General features: G+C 40.2%; 1 protein-coding gene across 4 annotated transcripts in view; it reads left to right on the top strand.

Moving 5' to 3' along the window:
* The window catches only part of ptpn12 (protein tyrosine phosphatase non-receptor type 12), a 44,731-nt gene that overhangs the window by 6,426 nt on the left and 20,005 nt on the right, over positions 1 to 18,300 (top strand). For all 4 annotated transcript variants that reach the window (XM_044108963.1, XM_044108965.1, XM_044108964.1 and 1 more), the window contains exons 2-11: positions 11,074 to 11,182; positions 12,007 to 12,083; positions 12,181 to 12,276; positions 13,242 to 13,280; positions 14,271 to 14,342; positions 14,462 to 14,521; positions 15,634 to 15,776; positions 16,383 to 16,449; positions 16,582 to 16,659; positions 17,536 to 17,634. In XM_044108963.1, the coding sequence (XP_043964898.1) occupies positions 11,074 to 11,182; positions 12,007 to 12,083; positions 12,181 to 12,276; positions 13,242 to 13,280; positions 14,271 to 14,342; positions 14,462 to 14,521; positions 15,634 to 15,776; positions 16,383 to 16,449; positions 16,582 to 16,659; positions 17,536 to 17,634 (840 nt within the window). The remainder of the gene's footprint in view (positions 1 to 11,073; positions 11,183 to 12,006; positions 12,084 to 12,180; positions 12,277 to 13,241; positions 13,281 to 14,270; positions 14,343 to 14,461; positions 14,522 to 15,633; positions 15,777 to 16,382; positions 16,450 to 16,581; positions 16,660 to 17,535; positions 17,635 to 18,300) is intronic.

Here is an 18,300-nt window from a genome sequence, read left to right as displayed (position 1 = left end):
TTTTTTTTACACAAATTTACTCTCAGGTGTACCTCGTGCATCACTCAGGCTCGGTCTTTCATTTTGTAAAAATTTTTCTAAAATTTAACTAAGACTTTAAGAGTCTGCGTAGGTGTTTTAGTCAGCAGGTGAAGCCACAAATATTTTCACTCAAGAAGAAGTCAAGGAGCTTGAAGCAAAGACAGGAAGCAGGTTTGTACAGCCGGAAACTAAAAGAAGCACAGATCTGTGTGAGCTGCTACCTTTATGTTGTGTCACTGCAGCAGCTTTGATATTATCTTACCAACTGTTAAATGTGCCAACATAAAGTGCACATGTAGCTGCAGTGGAGCTCGATAATGCAGTCTAGACAGGGTTTAGGAGTTCAGCCCCTATGTGTGTGTGTAGTAGTAGTGTGTGTTCCTGCCACACCTCTGCATGCCGATGACTCCAAATCAGCACATCAAAGAAAGCGAAAAAGTGCAAACACACACACACACACACACACACTTCTGTGAAGTGTCCTGTCTGGTAGACAGGAGGAACTGAGATGGGATGCAGAAAAAGGGGAAACGTGAAAGTGTCGGACATAAGCTTATGCACGTGTGTGGTAACAGTTTCTAATAATATTCTCTTTTGGTTTTGCATGTCTATTAATTTTGCATGAGCTTTGTCATGCAAGTTTATGTTTTAAGTGCACAGAAGCGTGAAGGCGACTTTTTTTTTTTTTTTTTTAATGCAGCTGTGAGACAGAGAGTAGATAAGAAAATATGGTGCACTTTTAATCCAGGACTTAAGATCAAAATGAAGAAGTCGAAGTGGTTCTGATTTACTCTTGGTGAAGTCATTTACCACCTGGAGGGTGTTCGTCATGCCGCCGTCTTGTTTCAGACTCATCAGTGCCGAAATTGAGCCTTGGAGCTTCAGGAAACACAAACCAGACACTTGATGAAGCTTCTTTAAGATTTGACTGTTTTAGACAATAACTAAAGAAAAAATAAGAAGAAAATCTATAAAATAATTATAGCTTAAAACATTTTTCATACCTCCTAAAATTCCCATATTTTGTTTTTACCACTTCATAAACACAATCTTCAGTGTTTTTAATGGGGATTTTATATATTATATACACACAAAGTGGCTCATAATAGAGAATTGTAATAAAATTATATCATTTTTATTTCTGGTACGTGAGTGAGCCATTTGGTCCTGCAGGTTTTCTGTAACAGGTCATTTATGTATATTTAGATGTAGATCATTACCACCAAGGGTTGAGCATTTATTGTTTTTCTCATTTATCACAATAAATTTCTCTTTGTCACCATAAATTACATTTAATGAGGGATGACATGACTCACTTTTAAGTGGTGTCAGAGTAAAGGGGTGTACATACAAATGCAAACCACATTTTTGTGACTTTGATGTGTAATAAAAATTCAGTTTTCCTTCACTTAATTTTTGTGCTGGTTCTATCACATAAAAGTTGAACAACATAATATTTGTAGCTGGAAATTATTGCTAAGCGTTTCAGGAGTTTATCCATCTTACGTAAACTAGCCCAGAAAATGAAAAACATTAATCAGTTTCCAAAGCATATTTGCAGCCGTACTTTGGCTGTGCATGCATGTTTTAAAATATGTGCAGTGGAAGGCTGGTAAAATGTGCCCGGATGGTTGTATTCCCTCAGAAAATGAGAATCCAGCTGTGTTTGTTCGTCTGAGCTTTTATGAGCTTGTTTTTGTGCGTGGGTGCAAAGGGGCGCACCGCAGGGCTCGGCTGCCGGTCCTGGGTGCGTTTGTTTGTGGCGACTACTGTCTGCCCGCCTTGTGTTACTGCACCATGAAACACGACTTCCCAATGTCTCCTGGTGTCACAAGTCTCCCTGGTTCTCACCCAAACCCTTCCCAGGGCTTAACTCAAAACGCAGCCTCGGAGACGGCTGCTTCCGAGAAAAACCGTAACGCAGTATTTCCGTTCTGTAGTTCTGGTGTGTGTGTGTGTGTGAGTGTGAGTGAGAGAGGCTTTAGTGGATGAAAGTGAGCTGACCCACCGACATGGCAGAAGAACTTAATTGATCGAGATAAGGAGGCCACACACAGGAAATTTCCACTGATGCCGTCTTCTGGTAATATGTGATTTATGTGAAAGGAAACGGTTCAATAGACGAGTCGCGTTGGCTGTATGTGAAGCAAAGAAGCAAACTTTAAATTCAAATTGGGCTGCCTTTAAATAATAGAAATCACACAGTGGGGGGCACATTTATAATCTGACTTGAGAAATTAATCTTGGCAGTTTTTCTACTCAAATAACTTTCAGCTGGGAAGCAAAAACTACAAACTTGGACGCACTGGACACATAATGACCCTCGGTCCCAGATGACTGGGATTATGTGAGGTTTGTCCACATCTGCTTCCTGCTGCAGGGCTGGATCCAGAGAGGGAAATTATATCCTCACTAATACCACTTAACCCTTTTTGCCGACATACAACGAAGACTACATTTTAATTTAAATCATTAAAGCTGGTCACTTGTTGTGCCCACTCATGTTAAGAAAAAAAAAAAAAGAAGTAAATTTTACAATTTTTATTTATTCAGTGAAATAAATAAATCCCATGTTAAAAAATATTGATAATAAAACAACAACTAGCACATACATTGTTTTAACGAACAATCCCTTTAAAGAAATGCAACTCATGCATTTTTCTAATTTGTCACTTTTTTTTTGTAAAACAGCTTCTAGGAGATTTTAATTAGTAATCCAGGGTTCAAAAGGTTACCGTAGCAACCATAAAACCTGCTCTTTGGGAAGCAGCCAAAAGCGTGTCCTGTCCTATTGCAAAGATAAACGTGTGGAGTTTGCTAAACCTCACCAGGACTTCAACAGTCTCGTTCGACCAGATGAGACTCAAGGAGAAACATGTGGGCATGTTTCTCCTCCCATACATCTTTAGGGAGCTTGTGAACGAGTGGTGAGTTTGTTGAAAATTATAAATTCTTTACATGGGATTTTGTTTATCCAACAAATATGTGCCTTGATCCAAAAAAGTAATTGTATCCGTGTTTCTTTGTGAGAATCTATACATAGTGTTGGAACTGATTCACCTTCAAGAATGAAAGCACTAGAAAGCTGCTAAGCTAACAAATGCAGCGGCGTCTAGACTTTTTGTTGCGAAATTGGACATAATTCATACTTTTTCACAGAGATTTTAGCGTCAATTTGCAAAAGCAAAACTGAAGATCATCCTCATGGATTAACTTTTTGTCACGTCAGACCTTTAAAGATGCAGAGCTCAGAAAAAAAGGAATCACAAGATAACAATTTTTTCTTTATTCCTTCTTTACTGTGTTCTGTTAAAGGCTCATCTGACTTCTTCTGCCTCCTTCCCTTCCATACCTCTGACCTCTTAGTCAGTGAGTAGTTTTTTTCTGTGGCTGTCTGGGTTTACAGGAGGACACAGACGGTACATGCACGTTCGACAGATCTCTGAGGAAGTGAGCGCCCTGGCCGAAATGGCTGGTTGAGCCGACTGCTCTCAGTTCAGTGTAGGTGCTTCCTGCAGCCAAAGTTAGTTCAGTTTATTCTGACCACAGTTTGCATCAATTGTCACAGTTGCAGACTTTGGGGTTGGCGACTGTCGCCTGTGTGGTTGCTCTCTAAATTTGTTAAACAAAGTGGTCCGAGATCCTGTTTTTAGCCAGAAAAGCCACATGGTTCTTTGTTGCATAACTACGTTTGTGTGCAGCAATTGTGGCAGATGGCTGAGAAAAGAAAACGAAAGGGAGACAGAAAGGAAGGGAAGCCTGGTGGCTGATAAAAGGAAATCACATTCTGCTTTGTGTCACCGAATGACAAGCTGTTGTAGCCATCGCGTTGTGCATGTGTGAATGCTTCCTGTGCTCCACTGACCTATATTGGCCAGTTGTCATTAAATGGAAATGACAGCTTCATGATGAAGTGTGTGCTGGTGAGTGTGTGTTTACCCGTTTGGTAACCGTTCCAATCTGTTTGATGTTATCTTTGGAGAGATCATCGAGCTAGCAAAGGCCGGAGTGCTGACTCACGCTGGTTATCAGGGTGGAGGGTTCATGTTTTTGGATTTGTTTCCTTGCAAGCCAAAAGACTTAATGAGTTTGATTCATGAGTGGCGTTTGAAGGAATACCTGCACCAGTCCAGGCGGGTCCAAAGCCAGTCCTCAGCATGTGTCCTGTCTGCTTTCGATGTGTCCCTGCTCCAACACAGATCAACCAGTGGCCGAGTTCCCCTCCTCAGTACTCTACAGAAACCTGCCAGGATGCCATTCATTTGATCTGGGTGTGTTAAAGCAGGAAAACGTCTAAAACTGATAAGACGGAGGCTCCTCAGGGCTGGAGATGGTCAACTGCTTCCTCTTCAGCCCTTGTGCACCGAGGACGCAGCAGTCTGTCCCTGAGGGAGCTCTCCAGTTCTGCAAAAGCTTCTTGCATGAGAGTGACAGACATTGCCCAAGAGTGAGGTAATTTTAGTCAGACTCCTTCTGTAATGTCAAACAAAGCGTCTTAACCCTGGACCTCCTTAAAAACTGTATTTTGATTCGGAAGCACAACGCCGGCCTTTAGTCGAGAGGTTGGCTTGTTAAAAAGGCTACGTGTAGTTTGCCAACTGTGCTGCCAAAACAACGTTGATAAAAGCAATTAAAGGCGCTTCAATGGTCTGCATAACATGACTGTTGATGTTTTTCAACTGGAAAAATGCCCAGTGGTAGAGGCACAGAGAAGAAGGGACGCCTAGCTGACCAGCAGTGCACAGCGAAGGCTGTTTTGAGTTACATTTCATACAAACTGAGAACACTCTTTCTCTGGGATCTCGCTGTAGGAAGAGTCTGACGAAACATTCTTGTGGCTTAGAAATCTTTACTCTGTAAATCGGCTAACACGCCTTACCTACCCTTACTGCCTGATTCTTCTTGTCAAAATATTTCTATATAATATAGAATATAACTTCAAAAATGAAGATACAGCTTTGATCATCGCTTATTCCACTTATGGACTTGTATTAATGTTTTTAAAATGGATTCAGGGTGCGTATTGTCAGATGGCTTTAGCCTTTGGCCCTGCAGGCCACCAGGACGAACCTTCACCTCCCTGTGAAAAACCCAGCAAGCGTCTGTCTTTTTCTGTCAAACTTTTCTGACGCAGTATTATTGGATTGTACTCCATTTAGTTTGAAACGGGAAACATGCTAAGCATTCACACTCCTCAAGATGCACTTTGCAGCTTTTTGGCAGATCATTGACATTCCTGTTGCCCAGGTGAATAAAAAAGAGAGAGAGAGAGAGCCCACCACTGACTGATTCTGGAAAGAGCAGGAGGCAGATCCTTTTAGTCTCTGCACTGTTGCAGGGCATCTTTTCCCCGCATGCGTTTGCGGCGTGGCAGATAGATTTTTCTGAGAGCATTGTAAGGGCTGACCTATTTTAGCTTCTGTGTGTCTGTGTGCATGGAAGGTGACCGTCGGTAAAGGCTTTCTACCACCCACGCTCAACGAGCCCACTTCCTGGCCACAGTCGAAAACCTTTTCCCCACCGCCTCTGCAGGAAGAGCACGTTTTCAGCCCATCAGCGCTCAGTGCTGAGTTCAAGAAACGGATCGTATTTCTCTCTCTGTGTGTGTGTGTGTGTGAATTATTTATTGTGCCTGGGAAGTACAGAGATGATGGCTTATTCAGAGAAGAGTAGAATCTAGGTTAGATTCAATATCATCTCTTTCAGTTTCTATAACGTTGTCACATTTGGCGTCTTTCCCTCCTTTCATCCAGCAACTGTTCTGGCATCCTTGAGGCATGTCATCCAAGTCATTGTCTAAAATATTTCTGTTAACACGCATGAGTCACAAACACCCGGAACGGGGTCTCTGAAGTTGTTGTTGGCCCCTGTGTGGGCTCCTCCCTGTGAGTTCACAGGAAACTGACCGAGTGGTGGTGACTTCTCTGACTGGCAGGAAGTAGAAAACAGAAACAAGACGTGTAGAAACAGGGGCACAGTCCGTCTTCAGAGGTGGAAATAGTTCAGCTTTCTTGTTATTGCTGTCCGAACTCTATATAGGATTTGATCATCTAAATTAGAAGAGTGACGTTCGTGTTTATTCAGTGCGCTTTAATTTGACACTCTTAAATAGTCAAATGAAACCAAATGATCCTTATAACAGGGTTCAGATGAGACCAGAATGAAAACTCGTACTTTATTCACACTACAGTGAAACGCGGTGGTGGCAGCATCATGGTACGGGGTGCTTTTAGAGTGGGAAATATTGTTCTAGTTCAGTATACTGCCTCCTCTACTCTGTTGGTTTTTGCCCTTTGGTGGAAACTGATGCAAAAGGTAAAAAAAATAAAGTCTTGAAAGCAGCAACATTTCATTTACTTACTTGTCTTCTATCTTTACACACCTTGAGACACCTTTACACACTCTCAATAGTGTGTATTGAGAGTGTGGGAATTAAGTAACAGCTGCAAAGGAAATTGTCATTTAGTTTAATTAACATGAGTTTCAGAGAAAGCCTAGATTATTCTTTCTCCTCAACTTTTCAGTTTGTTTTTCCCTCTGTACCTGTAATACTTTTCCAAATGTTTTTCTTTCATAATATCATTTCTATCTTCTTAGTTGGTACGTAATAAAGAGGCTCCCCTTTTATGCGAGTCTGTCCTTGTGCTTGCCCATGTCAGTATTTGATGTAGGAAAGGAAGTAGAAGCAATTAGAGAGACGGTTCAGGACAATGGCGACTCAAATGTTTTACACGTACCTCGCTAATTAGAAGTAAATTGCCACATTTTTCTGGTTTTGTTCACATATCATTGCAGTATAAAGCATGTGAACATGAGAAAATATAGAAAATTCTTGGAAAATATTTCTCCTCTGCCTAGGCTGATTAAAATACAGCTTACTCGTATGTATTGTATTGCACAAATGGCTGGGATGAAGATTCTTGTTTGGTTCATTTTTTCGCTCAACGACTGGAGAAGAATTACAGCACGTTTTCTTTCTTATCCAGAAATGAGCTGGATTATGAGGAAATGTTGCTTCTTTACAGAGTTTATGAAGAGGTAAAAAAAAAGAGGCCATGCTTTTTGACATCTTACTGATTTAAACCTGGGATAGAGTAACTTTGACTTTTTCTTTACTCAGTGAAACTGTTTCACTCCTAGCACAAAGTGGTCATTTTAATTACGGTTAAGAAACCAACACAGATGACTTAGTTTGTGTTCACAGAAGACGTTTTGTGGTCTTCAGCCAAAATGAGCCAGAATGCTCCCCAGTTTACTTTTGTAATGAGGAAATTGTGTTATTTCCTCCACTTTTGCTGGAAATGGAGTGAAATGTTACTACAAAGGGAAGCTGCTTATCATCATTACTGCTTGAGGGTTTGTTGTTTTTTCTTCTTCTTCTTCTTTCTGCTGTTTGTGTATTTCTGTGCGTGCATGTTGTCGGGCTGTAGCCCAGCACAGAAGCAGACCTCTGTTGCAAATGTAATTCACATGAGGCCAGAGGAGCTGTAATGCTATTACCCCACACTCTGACATAAATGAACACACACGCACAGCTGTGCTGCCGCCCACGTTCACTCTGCGTACCTCAAACTCCCTTTTCTCCTTTGCTTCCTCTCCCTCAGTCGCTGATTGTCTCTTTGTTGTGGTGTACAAAGATCATCGTGTTTTTAGGGCACTTCTGTGCGTCTGGTATTAACTGGTTGTGAGTTTTCAGCAGCTCATTGCAACCTAAATAAGTCCAGAAGTTGGAGAAGTGAAACAGGAACAGGAGGTGGGTCTTTGGAGATTTGGGAAATTCGCAGTACAAGTCCGCGTCAGTAGCAGGAGGAAAGCCTGCAGCCGGGGCCGTCAAGCAGAGGTGGGGCCATTTTTCACTCGAGGCTTCCGAAGCCTCAACGCCCACGCCAACTTTCTCAGACTCACTAAGTGACGGAGGGGAGGAGAGACAGTCGAGATGCAGACATGCCTAATGTTTCACAAAGAAATAAAATTTCTGAGAGGATGAAGGAAAAGGGACTCCTGAGAATGATACTACATGAAGGTTATTGGAGCTCAACAGGATTTTTTTTCCCCCATGACTCCTCAAGGTTTTTAAGTCGGCATTCTTTAAAAGTTTTACTGTGATGTTCCAGAGGTTCTCATGATGTACCAAATTCTGGAAACGCTAACTAAATGTGTAAATTCTAGCAAAATTTCCCCCACAAAACTTGCTAAGCCTGATAGTTGGGTGCTAGAGCAATCACTCATCCATCGTGTTTTTGAGTTAAAACATGTTTGAAGTTCACAAGAAATTTGAAAATATCACTTGATAATTTTGTGTTATTGGAAAAATTGGAAGATGAATACCTGAACACCAATTATAAAGTTTTAAAAATACAAGCATTTTAAAAAGATGTAAATAAATAAGCAATGCTTAGCCTGGTGGGGGCACAAGTAAAGCCTGGTGGCCCGCCAGGCTTATAATACACTGAGGAAACCATTCAGTACCACAGATTTACTAAGTCCAAAATAGCTGATGAAGCTTTGAAATTTAGCTTCTCCGTGTGTTGGGGAAGAACAGTTTGGTAACACATGTGTGAATATCTTCTTTTCTGTTGAAGACCCCCTTTAAACTGGAAAAGACTCTCCCAAAACAAAAAAGAGATAACCACAAAATGAAGGGTCTGATGGTAAGAATGTAATGTTCTCCCTGTTGTTCAAGAAGGTTCCTAGAATCTTTTCAGCATACACAAAACTTCTGTGACGATATCGTAATGCTTCATTATGAGCCCAGTTCCAACTTCACCATGTAAACACTCTTCCTCGTTAAGATAATTCATTACGAGGCTCTTGTAGATGAGCTCTAGCAATAACAGAAACGACACAATAGCCGGTTGAGCAGGATGGGATGCTTGAAGGGGTTTTGCGCTTTTTGCGGTCATTTTCTGGTTGTTGCTTCTCTAGATTAAGACTGAAACTGATGATGGAGGTGCATAAACCTTTTATATTGTAGGAATTCTTCAAAGGCTTTGAGGAACCATCATCGTGAACATGTAGTTGGTTCTGTTGTGATAGGATGGCCAAGAAAGCAACAGGAAGCAAAACCCTCTGTGCCGAATACTAAAAGAATCGTCTCAACTTTTATTTTGCTTTTGATTCAGCAGCATTCATTCTTCAAGTTATTGTGGATGATGGGACAATCCTAACTCAGTCTTTATCCTATTTGGTGCCACACAACGCTAAACACTTCAAACTGTGGCTGTCGGTTTAGTCAAGACGTAGAAATGTGGAGGAAAATATGCAACGACCCACAAGATTACAACAACTTGGCATTATTTAATTTAAAAACCTCAATACTACAAAACTACTTCTCTCTGTTCCTCTGCCTCTGTTCTCAACATCAGGTAGTTTCACTGTCAGTCAGATATTTAATACTACACTTCAGATATCTGCAGACTAACGAGCCCTCCCTCTCTCCTGAGAAATATACATAAAACTATTGATGGATTGAACAAAACACTTGCTTCAAGTGATTCAAACAAATGCTTAGAACTGACAAAATTCCTAATATACAGTAGAAAAAACATGTTTATTACCCTGTACATACTTTTTTCTCTCTGTGAAACTAATTTATCTCTATAATTAAACATTTCAGAAAGCTGACCTTTTCCTTTCCGTCATCCTCTGCTGAATTTGTAGATAATGTACAGTTTTTGTACATTGTATAATGCTTTCAGGCACAATGCCTGATGGAGGTCACCTTGATTTCATCAGAGCTCAAATCACAGCACATGAATACTAGACTGATTTCTACAAACGGTAGAAGAAAACGCTGGGTTCAGAGCTTGATCGATTAGAAATAATAGCGCTCTGCTCTTTGAAATGTGTGTGACACGAATGGTAAAACATTGTCATCCCCGCTGCCGCTGGAAGTCCTCTGTTCTCGGCCAGTGTGTCTGCGGATGTCGGGCTAAGTTTTGTCCTGTCAGCTGAGGGACTGTGTAATTGTTCCCTTCCCATTGACCGAATGCGTCTTCATCAGTGTCAGCGAATATTAGATTAGGCTGTGCTGAACTTTATGCACTGTCATACGAAGAGAGAAGGGAGTGCGTTTGTGGAGCTTTGATGTGGCTGTATTAATAGCAGCGTCAGAGCTGACAAATGCACATTTATATGCAAGTTTGCAAGCAGGATTCCTGTAAGGACAGATGTGAAGCACAATGCCTTTATGTTTCGGCCAACTGTGGTTTTACCAGACTAAGACAATCATATTGGCAGGCTGCTTGTGTTGCTCCTGTTTTATATTTCTATCAGTTGTACTCCGTCACGCAGAGACGTTCACATGCACAAATTACCGAGGCGGATGCTACTTTAATCAGTCATCATTGGTGGCGAATCTCAATGTAGTAACGTATGAGGATGAGGTTCTGTGTCCTCTCTGTCCTCCAGCTGCTCTGTCGTGGTTGTGTTCGGCTCTCTTACGCCCTGTTTGCTGAACTAGTAAAATGTTAATTAGCCAGCATGTCTTGTTTTCTTGCGCCTGTTATCACCAAATACAATGAAACGTCATTAAATGAGAGTCAACTGCAGATTAAGCTGTTTGGCGCTGCCAGATGGATGTGGCCTGCGTTTTTAACCGCTCAAAAACCCACATGGGTCAACCTACGAATATATCTTATTCACCAATGTGGCACCGTTTTAGAAGACATTGACAAGTTTTCCAGGTATAGAAAAATGTTAAGATGAAGAAAAATTCAAGAAAACACAAATATCCGTAAAACCTCCTCAATATTTGGTTAAATGAGAATACTCTTCCTATCAGAAATGGCATCCGACACATTATGCAATGCACCAGCACCACTGGTACCATAATAGTCCGTCGGTATGACGTTGCCACCACCGTGCTTGACAGCTGGTGCAGCGATCTAAGCCTTAATAGCCTCACCGTCTGTGGTTTTTACAACCATAGTCTGTGAGTGACTGTTTTTGTAGATGAATGAACCTTAGTTTAAGAATTGTGCAATCATTTCTGTAAGAGCAGCGTCGTTGCGTATAACCCACTAATGTTTGTCTTTCTTTTGTGTCATTTAGCGGTTGCGGCGGCTATCAACCAAGTACCGGACGGAGAAGATCTACCCCACCAACGTAGGAGAGAGGGAAGAAAACGTGAAGAAGAACCGATACAAAGATATACTGCCATGTAAGTCGTGACTTACCCTCCAGCAAAGCTCTTAATGTAGATTTATTTTCTTTCTTTCTCATGTATATATGCATTCATTCCTGTGTGTGTGTGTGGAAGATGTGGGCATTAGACCATTAGAATAATACTCGCAGTTTTCATCCGGTCGCAGTGCTTTCACAATCTAATCTCTCTGCAACCTTGTGTCCTGCAAGGGCTGCAGCTTTAAAATTTCGTGCATCTATCAGCTCAGCTTTAAAGGTCAACCGCCTGACTAGACAAATCCACATTTCATCTGAGATAATATTAGCACCTAGAAAAAGAAAAAAATAAATAAATAAAAATGAAGGTTAGAGATTAGTATGAGTGCAAACATTTCAAGGATGATGTGAAGCTTTTACAAGAAAATCTATTCTTGCTTTTTTTGTATAAACGGTCATCTTTACAAGTCATGAGATGCTTTTGTTTGTTTCTGTGCGTAACAACCTCAGGGAAGCTTATGTGACCCAACGTCTGTCCTACTTCTTCCTTAATATGTTTATCCTCTGTTACCCTCTCCTTTCTCCCCATCCATTCATTAAAGCTTTTAGAGAATGAGCTGATAAGGCAAAGGAAGAACTGGTTCATCCATAACAGATGCAGACACGCACGCGAGCACACAGATGCTGCCGTACATAGCAATGAGGATGATGTTTTGTGTTTTTTTGTTGTTGTTTTTTCCTCTGAAACCGAGCATAAAACCTCGTTTGACCGTTTTCACCTCCTGTCTTATTCTGTCATTGCTGTTGTGCTCACTATTAAAGATAAATAAATATATTAAACCACTTTTGTTTTCCTTCCCACAGTTGACCACACTAGAGTAAAGCTGACATTAAAAACGACCAATCAGGACACAGATTACATCAATGCAAACTTTATTAAGGTAAACAATCATGTGGGTTTACAGTGAGATTATTTCAACTCGTTTCGATTCAGACCATGATTTCTTTGATTTGTTTTTCCACCACATGTTTATTCAGGGTGTTGATGGCCCAAAAGCCTACATCGCAACTCAGGGTCCGCTCCCAAACACGGTCAACGACTTCTGGAGGATGAACTGGGAGTACAATGTCGCTGTGAGTGTGATCCCCCGCAGAGGAGAGTCGTTATTTAGGTGCTGGGAAGGTCATACAAACATGAACCAGAGTAAAATCAGGCATTTTAGGCTACATTCCTGCTTTTAGAAATGTTTTTATTTTTAGAATAAAAATTGTTATCATGAGTCAAAATGATGTGTCTGAGCTAAAAGTACATTATTTTTTTCAAGAACATCTGTTCAAATTAAATCAAAAGCAAAAAAAAAATGTCGAAGCAGTGTCGAGGAATTTTTTAATCCATATATATATAACATTTGGGAGGAAATGAAAGGTTTTATGAGTCACAACATTTGTTTCAAAGAATCTGTTAAAAGTGTGAAGTATTCCAGTCTAGTGGTGTCCAGTTCTTATATATTAATTTTCATTTATATCCATTTGAAATTCAGAGTTAATCCATCCAAGTATCTTCATCTTTGAACAGGAGACGTTAGTCGAAAATCATTTATAAATCGACTTAAAGCTTTAGTTTAGCACGAACAGGAAGCCGCAAACGTGTAACTTTGTTTGAAGGGTTATGGTCCCAGAGTTGACTCTGCATGAAGGTTCATGTTTGTCAAAACAGATTCAAGAAATCATGTTTGAAAGCTGCTTTTAAAAATGAGCGGCCAAAGCAGCAATATTTAGTTTTAGTAACGAGGGGCACAATATTATATTAACTATTTGAATGTTTCATGAAATAAAACAGCTGCAAATCTAAAGGACGATCTGTATTTGTATTTCTATGTGTATTTACTCATTTATATGTATTCTGTAAAGTTGTAGCAACCTCCTAAACATTCGGGACTACATGCATCATGAAATGTGTTGGAAGCTGTTTCCTCGTATTAAAACCTGCACAAACACAGCGTGCTCAGATAGTATTCAGGATCTCTTACCAGACATGCAGTTTTCAGCTTTGTGCATGTATTGAATTGCATTAATTCCTCCTGTCTGTGTCTCTGCAGGTTATTGTAATGGCTTGCCGAGAATTTGAGATGGGAAGGGTAAGGCTCTGACTTGTGTCAATTCAGGCAAAGTGTTTGCACAGATGACTGTGTTTTTATTGCCGCCATCAAAGCTGCAGCACGTCGTCTCTGCACAACCTTCAACAAAATCTCGAAGAATAATTTTTTTTCTTCCCTCCAAGGTTTCAATCTTTAGCATTGCTATTGAAGATTGTTTGTCCTTGAAGATTTTCAGATTTTCTAGCGTTTCGTTGTGGATGTTTCTGTCTCTCCTGCATGGACTGGAATGTCTTTCTACAAAAAATAAAAAGCTCTTTAAAAAGCCTGGAATAAATTTCAGTTGATCCACATTTGGGTTGAAATAAATTGCTTGAATTTCCTCATGTGTATTCGTGCTACACTATTCTGCTCATATCTGATGAGAAGGTATTTAAATAAGCAGCTTATGGTCGTGGGAGAAAGATTAAATCAACTTTGTGTATTTGATTGTGTTTCTTTAGATTGATTAGAGAAAACTTCCTAATCTGTTCAAGCACAGCGTCTGCATATTTTAAAAGCTTTTATGCATGATTAGTTAAAGGGGAAGCAGTGTCATAGCAAGAAAACGTCAAATTAGAGAAAAGTAGAAAACCATTTCAAGAGGATAGTTGAAAGATTTCTGTCTTTGCTTTTCAGTTCTATTAAAAAGAATTAAATAAAATCGAGAATCTGAACAGTTACGTGACTATAAAAAATCAGAATTTAATATTTGTGTAGGAGAAAATGAAGGCAAACAAACAAAACAAAAAAACTGATCAATATATAAATGAATCACAAGTCTTGTTTGTAGTTTTTTCCCTCACCAAACATCCTTGAACATTTTTGACTATTCTCGTCAAAATAGAGTTTTCTGTCTTTTTCTGCTTTAATTCTCTCTGCCTTTGTTCTGCGTGTCGCTTCGATAGTGTACTTCAGACTACAAAGGTTGGTGTTGCGCAGGAAGCGGCGGCATCTCCCCTTTGTGGTAACGGCTTCTCTGTTCTGCTTTAGAAAAAATGCGAGCGGTATTTTCCATCACGAGACGAGGAGCCCTTGAGTTTCGGCCCTTTCAGAATCTCCTGCGTAAGTCGAGAAATATTAGACGTGTGTTGAAATGACAAGAATCATTCGTCCACATTGTGTTATGATGTGTGGCTTCGGTCAGGGATTATTAAAATGTTTTTTTTATCTCCGTTTTCAAGGAATCAGAGCAGCAGAGAACAGACTACTTTATCAGAACTTTGACGGTGCAGTATAATAACGTAAGTAGTAAAAGTACCAATGATCACAATTTTTTTGTGTTTTGTAGTTGTTCATAATTATGAAATTACGGAAAAAGCATTAGCTTTCTGTTTTTTAAACAAATCCGGAAAGTGTTGTTTACTTTTCTATTGAGCCTCTTTAACTCTAACTCCCCTAAATAAAATTCAGTGTAATCAGTTGCCTTAAATACAGCAGTAAATAGTCAATCTGTGTTGCATAATCTCAGTAGACACTCAGCTGTTCTGTGAAGGCCTCAGAGGTTGTGTGTGTTGTGGAAAGCTAACGCTGCATCAACCCATGCACACACTTTCTATGATGAAGCATCGTGGCGACTGCATCATGCGGATGCATCTTTTAAGCAGGAAGTGGTCAGAGTGATTGTAAAGGTGGGTGGAGGTTCATACAGGGCAGTCATGAGAAAACACTCCTGCTAAAGACGTGAATCAGGCGGAGGTTGATTTTTAGTAACTTGAATCACAAAATAAAAATCAAAACTTAAACTGAGAAACAGAAGCATCAGAACACTTTTTATGTTGTTCGTCTATTCTTGGAAAAAAGAAACAAAAATATGATTTTATCAAAATTTTGAATGTTCAGTTTATTGCTTGGCGGCTCAAAATAATGTGTTTCACCGCCCAGTTAAATACGAAGAAAAAAAATCTAATTTCTGATCCACAATAATGCTTTCAAATTGAACATTTTGGCCTTCATGGTAAAGTGCTTAGAGGGCAATAATTTTGAGCCGAGCGAACAGAATCCCAGTCCGAGTTCAGCCGTAAAACCAGCTGAGAAAATTGACATTCACAGATGTTCACCATCCACTCTAACTGAGCTACTTAGCAAAGAAGCTGCAACAATTTCAGTTTCCAGATGTGCAAATCTGGCAGAGATATACCCTGAAAGAGTTGCAGCTGTTGCAGCAAAACGCGGTTTTACAAAGTGTTGGCGTACAACTGAAAACTCATTCCACTCTTCAGATTTTTAGTTGGGGTTTTTTTGTGGTTGTTGTAAAACAAGGCAGAAAACCCAATTCTGCTCTGCTTTGTTTCAGTTTGTTGCATACCTCCAGTAAAAGAACAATGAAAGAAATGTTTAAAATGTGGTCCTGCAGGAAACACGGAGGATATCTCAGTTCCATTACATCAACTGGCCCGATCACGACGTCCCGTCGTCGTTTGACTCCATATTGGATATGATCGGACTAATGAGGGAATACCAGGAGAACGATGACGTTCCTATTTGTGTTCACTGCAGGTAAGCTCACGCAAAAGTAGCAAAAATATGCAATTGTTATAACACATATCACTATTGCTTTTACTATTGTACTGATCAAAATAACAGCAATTATTAAGAACCCATAACTATTAAAGAGATTGCATTAAAAGAATGAGCGTTCTAGCTCACTGCTGCACATGTGTTTACTCATAAGCACACAGGCTTGCCTCCATGTGTGCGTAATAAGCTGTAATGAGCAGCCTGGGGACGTTTCCGGGTTCCTGTGTCACACAGCAGGACTCAAAGCTGCGTTTCTGTTTCTGTGAAGATGCTTTGTGTGGGCTGATGTGGAGACAGCCGGCTCTTTCGAGTCACAGCAAGCTGTTTGACAGCATGAGATCAGGTTTTATGATTTTATACATAAGCAGCGATTAGCCTCTATAGCTTCTGTCGCCTTCCTGTCTGCAGAAGGTGTTGCTCTGCTTTTAAACATACATTTTTAGTGTATATTGCCTGGCAGCTAATAGAGAAAAGAGCTAGCATTTGGAGAGTTTTCATCTTAGCTGTAGGATTGAAACTCTCGTGTGTGTGTGAGTGCGTGTGTGAGTGAGTGCATTCTTTGATGGGATCTGTTTGTGTGTGCAGTGCAGGTTGCGGGAGGACGGGGGCTATTTGTGCCATTGACTACACGTGGAATCTCCTCAAAGCTGGGGTATGCAACAAATACGAACCTTTGATTCCTTACTGCAACACACCCATCTTTACGTATTCTTCACATCAATATTAAAGTCCAATGTCTGGTCCGATCTGTCCTCATTTTTATACCTTATTGTGTCTTTTCTAGAAAATTCCAGAGGACTTTAACGTTTTCCGGTTAATCCAAGAGATGAGGACGCAGCGGCATTCTGCTGTTCAAACAAAGGTTTGTTCTTACTTCAGACTCCTTCTTTCCTAGCTTTAGGGAAGCATGACATCACTTCTGATGTCACAACATGTGATGAAGTGATCATATTACAGACCATTTAAAACGATCGTGAGATTATTATTTTAAATGATCTGTAATATTGGTGGTTCTTGACTTTGTTGCCGTTGCCTTTCTGTTATCTACTGAGGTTGAACTCACACTTTGAATAAAATAAAAATACATACATATTTTGTGCATCCTTCCCTGACTGCTACCTTCGCCACCGAAGTGTAGTTGGAGTGCAATGTTCTTAATATGCGTTTGCTGAATGAAAAACATCACCATATTCTCCTTTTTGTTTAATTATTATTATTTTTTTTTTACTGAAGCAGACGAAGAGCAGATTCTTTTTCTTTTGTTTCTCGTTTTAGTTTCCGACCAGTTCATTAGCTCAAAACTGGCTAATCCTGGTCACTTTTCCTTGTGCGGATCATCAGTATTTAGGAAAAATGCCTTTATTTTGATTTTATTATTATAACATTATTGATTGGTATAAAGCAAGTTGGACCCAGTTACATTGATGTCTTTCATTTTCAGACAGACTGGATTTGTTTCAATCTGCTGCAGTCTTCTTCCTTGATTCTTGTCTGACTTTCCCTCCAGGCTGTTGGAATGATATTCTTGTTTTGCCCGTTGAGGCTGTTAGGCCAGTTTTTTGAAGTTCATTTCCTGTAAACTTTCCTACCGTGCAGATCTTAACATTCAAGATGAATGAGTTTTTAAATTTATACCGAGTCACTGAATCTTTCATTTGTATCATCCACATTTCATGTTCCTCAGATTTTGTTCGTCTATTCTGCCTCCCTCACTTTGCCTTCATCTCTCTCCGTCTAGGAGCAGTATGAGTTGGTTCACAGAGCGATCGCTCAGCTTTTTGAGAAACAACTGCAGCTTCTGGAGAGCCCCACCAGCACGCAGATACATGATGGCATGGTAGGACACGCTCACATTGTACTGATTTCGTCTGGTGTTTGAGAGACAGGCTGTGGCTGAGTAACACTTGGAGTAGGAAGAAGCCAAATAATTAGTCACGGGGGGATAGAGGGAAGGCGAAATGCAGGAGAGTCTGCCGTCTAAAAACTCAGAAGATCAGGAGGGATTGTGCCTGAAGGAAAAAGATCTTTTCGTTCAGGCTAATGCCAGACAGCTCCTCTGTTGGAAGACGAAAACAAAAACCTTTGTTCCGTCTGCCACCACTGACCTCATTGAGGCCAGTGTCTTCCCTCATCCCTAAAACATGGATACAAACCGATCTCGTATTGTTTTAGAGAGTCAAAAAGTTCTAAACACTTCTCTCAAATTCACAAAGTTGAGGTGAGTAAAACTTGATTATAGGTGATTTTCAAACCTGTAACTCCACAGAATCTTCCTATAAACCAGCTTCCCTACTGAAAACCCATGATGCTGCCACCACCGAGTTTTACAATGTGAACTTAGTGCTCTTCCTGCAAAACTAAGCTGTTTGCACAAAGAAAAGTTTCATTTTTTATCCGTCTGACCAGAAAAACTTCTTACACATGCTGGTTTCTGGTAAACCAACATGTGAATAACAAATAAACTTTGTTTTACTTATGGATAACAGAATAAAATGGACTGAAT

The sequence above is a fragment of the Gambusia affinis genome, linkage group LG23 (assembly GCF_019740435.1).
Source record: "Gambusia affinis linkage group LG23, SWU_Gaff_1.0, whole genome shotgun sequence".
Lineage (NCBI taxonomy): Eukaryota > Metazoa > Chordata > Actinopteri > Cyprinodontiformes > Poeciliidae > Gambusia > Gambusia affinis.
This window is presented reverse-complemented; position numbering and strand designations above follow the sequence as displayed.